A 3,148-nucleotide genomic window follows, 5' to 3' on the forward strand; every position below is an offset into this window, starting at 1 on the left:
GTACCTCCAGGACAACAAAGAGGCCGCCAGGCCAATGTTAATAAGAATATTCCAGACCCACCTCCGCCACCTCCAAGAGCGGTTCCTCGAGTGCTCCCAAACCAAGGCTATGCAAGTGCAATTGTCTCACCCCGGATCCAGGTGGGCAATTTCCAAATTACTAATGTGATGCTGACATTGCTGGAGCAACGTGGGTACTTCACGGGCGCTGCCACTCAAAATGCTTACAAACATCTCAAGGGGTTCGTGGATACCTGTTGGGGGAGCAAGCAAACTAATCTGTCAGAGGATGCACTCCGGTTGAGACTCTTCCCATTTTCACTTAGAGGGAAGGTGTTAAATTGGCTTGAGCGACTTCCCAACCATTCCATCACTACTTGGGATGAGTTGGCGGACAAGTTCATTGTAAAGTTCTTCTCACTGGGGCATATGGCAGCTTTGCGGGATGAGATCTTAGCTTTTAAGTAGGATCCCACCGAACCATTGCATGAGATTTGGGAGAGATATAGAACTATGGTGAAGGAATGCCCCAATAATAATATGACGGATAATATATTGCAAAAAAATTTCTATCGGGGAATCAACACAACAAATAAATGCATAGTGAATCAACTTGTTGGGGGTAATTTCATGAAATTGACGTATGATGAAGCTTGTGTCATTCTTGACAAGATAGCTGACACATCCTCTGCTGGTCAAAGTAGAGCCAATGTGCCCTAGGATGACCCTACAGTCACTCATTTGCACAAAGAATTACATGATCATGGGCAGGCGATAGTTGAGTTGACAACAACCATGAACCAGCTAGCAAAGACTCAGTTGCAACAAGTCCAAAATCCTCGCCAAGTGAATGCCATGGAGGGTGTTAACATGATAGTGAACCAAAAAAGACAAAGAGGTCAACAGAACCAAGGGAATTCGGATCAATTTGACAACGATGGTAGTGGATTTCAAGATGATGGATATGATGGGCAAAATGAAGAGGTACAATATGTGAATAATTATCAAGGCCAAAGAGGCAATTCTTCCAACCAACAACAACAATGGAGATCCCAAGGCAATTGGGGTATTCAACAACAAGGCAACAATAATTGGAACAATCACCAACAAAGGAACAACAATTGGGGAAACAATAATCAAAATTCGAATTGGGGCAATCAAAACAACAATCGAAGCAATCAAGGAAACTGGGGCAACAACAACAACCAGGGTGGATGGAACAACAACCAGGGAAATCAGGGGAAAGGTTTTCAAAGGCCCCCAATGTACCAACAACCGAGCAATCTACCACTTTTCCATCCCAGGGTCCTAGTTCTTCTAGCAATGATATGGGTAGAATTGAAATGATGTTCGAACAAATGATGAAGAAGAATGCGGATTCAGATGCTCAGTTGTCTTCTCACAATACTTCAGTTAGAAATTTTGAGTTGCAAATAGGCCAAATCTCTCAGTCCTTGAATACATGCCCTAAGGGTGCTCTACCAAGTGATACGGTAGTGAACCCGAAGGTAGGAACAATCATGTTATGGTAGTAACCACTAGGAGTGGACGAGGCGGTGATGTGAATGCCTCCAAACAAAAGCAAGTTTTGGGTGATGAAGTTGAGTTGCAAGAAGATGAATTTCCTTTGGTATTTGAGAATGTGGTTGATGAAAATGTGAATGAAGAAGTGAGGATTGATATTCAAGATGCCGAGGTGGAAACGCAAAATGACATGAACCCGTCTAGGGAACACGTAATAGACATGCCGGAACCGGTTGTGCCAAAAGCCAAGGCACCCTTGGCTAGGCCACCTCCACCTTATTCTCAAAGACTAGCCAAGCAGAAAACTGAGAATCAATTCAAAAAGTTCATTGACATGATGAAAAGCTTATCCATCAATGTGCCCTTGGTGGAGGCTTTGGAGCAAGTGCCCGGCTATGCTAAATTCATGAAATATTTGGTGACAAAGAAAAGATCCATGGACTGTGAAACTATCAAGATGACCCACCAAGTTACTGCTATATAAATTCAATGGCTCCAAAGTTGGAGGATCCCGGTGCTTTCACTATCCCTTGCACTATTGGAAGTGCAGATTTTGCTAAATCTTTATGTGATTTAGGGGCAAGCATCAACTTGATGCCCTACTCATTTTTCAAGACTTTGGGTATTGGGCCACCGAGGCCAACTTTCATGAGATTGCAAATGCCGGATAGATCAATGAAGCAACCATTGGGTATTGTTGATGATGTACTTGTCCGGGGGGGACAAATTTATTTTACCAGCTGATTTTGTGATCTTGGATTGTGAGGTAGACTATGAAGTTCCAATCATATTGGGGATACATTTCCTTGCTATGGGGAAGGCTCTAGTTGAAATGGAAGCAGGGGAACTCACTTTTTGGGTGGCTGATGAAAAGGTAGTTTTTCATGTATGCAAGTCAATGAAGCAGCCCAATTGTACCGAAGTGTGCTAATTTGTGGATCTTGTCACGGCTGTGATAATTGATAATACTAGTACAATGATCAATGTGGAAGACCCTCTAAAGGCCGTATTGTTAAATCTTGATGTCAATGATGATGAGGGCCGAGTGGAGTGTGTGAATGCTTTACATGGAATGGGCTCTTATTCTTATGAGCCTAGGAAACTCTCCTTGGATCTTGAAAATAGAAAGACTCCTAAAACAAAACCTTCAATTGAGGAACCTCCGGTGTTGGAGTTGAAGCTATTGCCTCCACACCTCAGGTATGAATTCTTAGGCCCTAGTTCAACGTTACCAGTTATTCTTTCCTCTTGTCTTACTAACATATAGGTAGACACCACATTGGCTGTGCTCAAAAAGCGAAAGAAGGCAATTGGATAGACTTTAGCTGATATTTGGGGAATAAACCTCGCATTTTATATACACAAGATTATTCTTGAAGATGATGCAAAACCCTCCTTGGAACATCAAATGAGGTTGAATGAGGCCATACAAGAAGTTGTGAAAAAGGAGGTGATCAAGTGGTTAGATGTCGGGGTTGTGTACCCTATCTCTGATAGCTCATGGACTTCACCAGTGTAGTGTGTACCGAAAAAGGGCGATATGACCGTGGTGACCAATGATAACAATGAACTAATTCCTACCCAAACAGTTACCGGATGGAGGGTATGCATGGACTACCGCAAG

At 42.9% G+C, this 3,148-nt stretch overlaps 1 protein-coding gene across 1 annotated transcript; it reads left to right on the plus strand.

Moving 5' to 3' along the window:
* Positions 1–2,013: 2,013 nt before the first annotated feature.
* LOC138877397 (uncharacterized) lies at positions 2,014–2,842 on the plus strand. Its single transcript, XM_070157005.1, has 3 exons — positions 2,014–2,229; positions 2,291–2,398; positions 2,792–2,842. Exons 1-3 carry the CDS (start codon positions 2,014–2,016, stop codon positions 2,840–2,842), a joined length of 375 nt encoding a protein of 124 aa, XP_070013106.1.
* The last annotated feature ends 306 nt before the right edge of the window (positions 2,843–3,148 follow it).

This window comes from Nicotiana sylvestris, chromosome 9 (assembly GCF_000393655.2).
Source record: "Nicotiana sylvestris chromosome 9, ASM39365v2, whole genome shotgun sequence".
NCBI lineage: Eukaryota > Viridiplantae > Streptophyta > Magnoliopsida > Solanales > Solanaceae > Nicotiana > Nicotiana sylvestris.

Excerpts from the sequence above, each read along its gene's own strand:
- LOC138877397 (XM_070157005.1), top strand. The coding sequence starts at position 2,014 with ATGGCTCCAAAGTTGGAGGATCCCGGTGCTTTCACTATCCCTTGCACT. Across the intron at positions 2,230-2,290 it reads CATTGGGTATTGTTGATGAT|GTAGACTATGAAGTTCCAAT; the intron begins GTACTTGTCCGG and ends TTGGATTGTGAG. Across the intron at positions 2,399-2,791 it reads TTTGGGTGGCTGATGAAAAG|GTAGACACCACATTGGCTGT; the intron begins GTAGTTTTTCAT and ends ACTAACATATAG.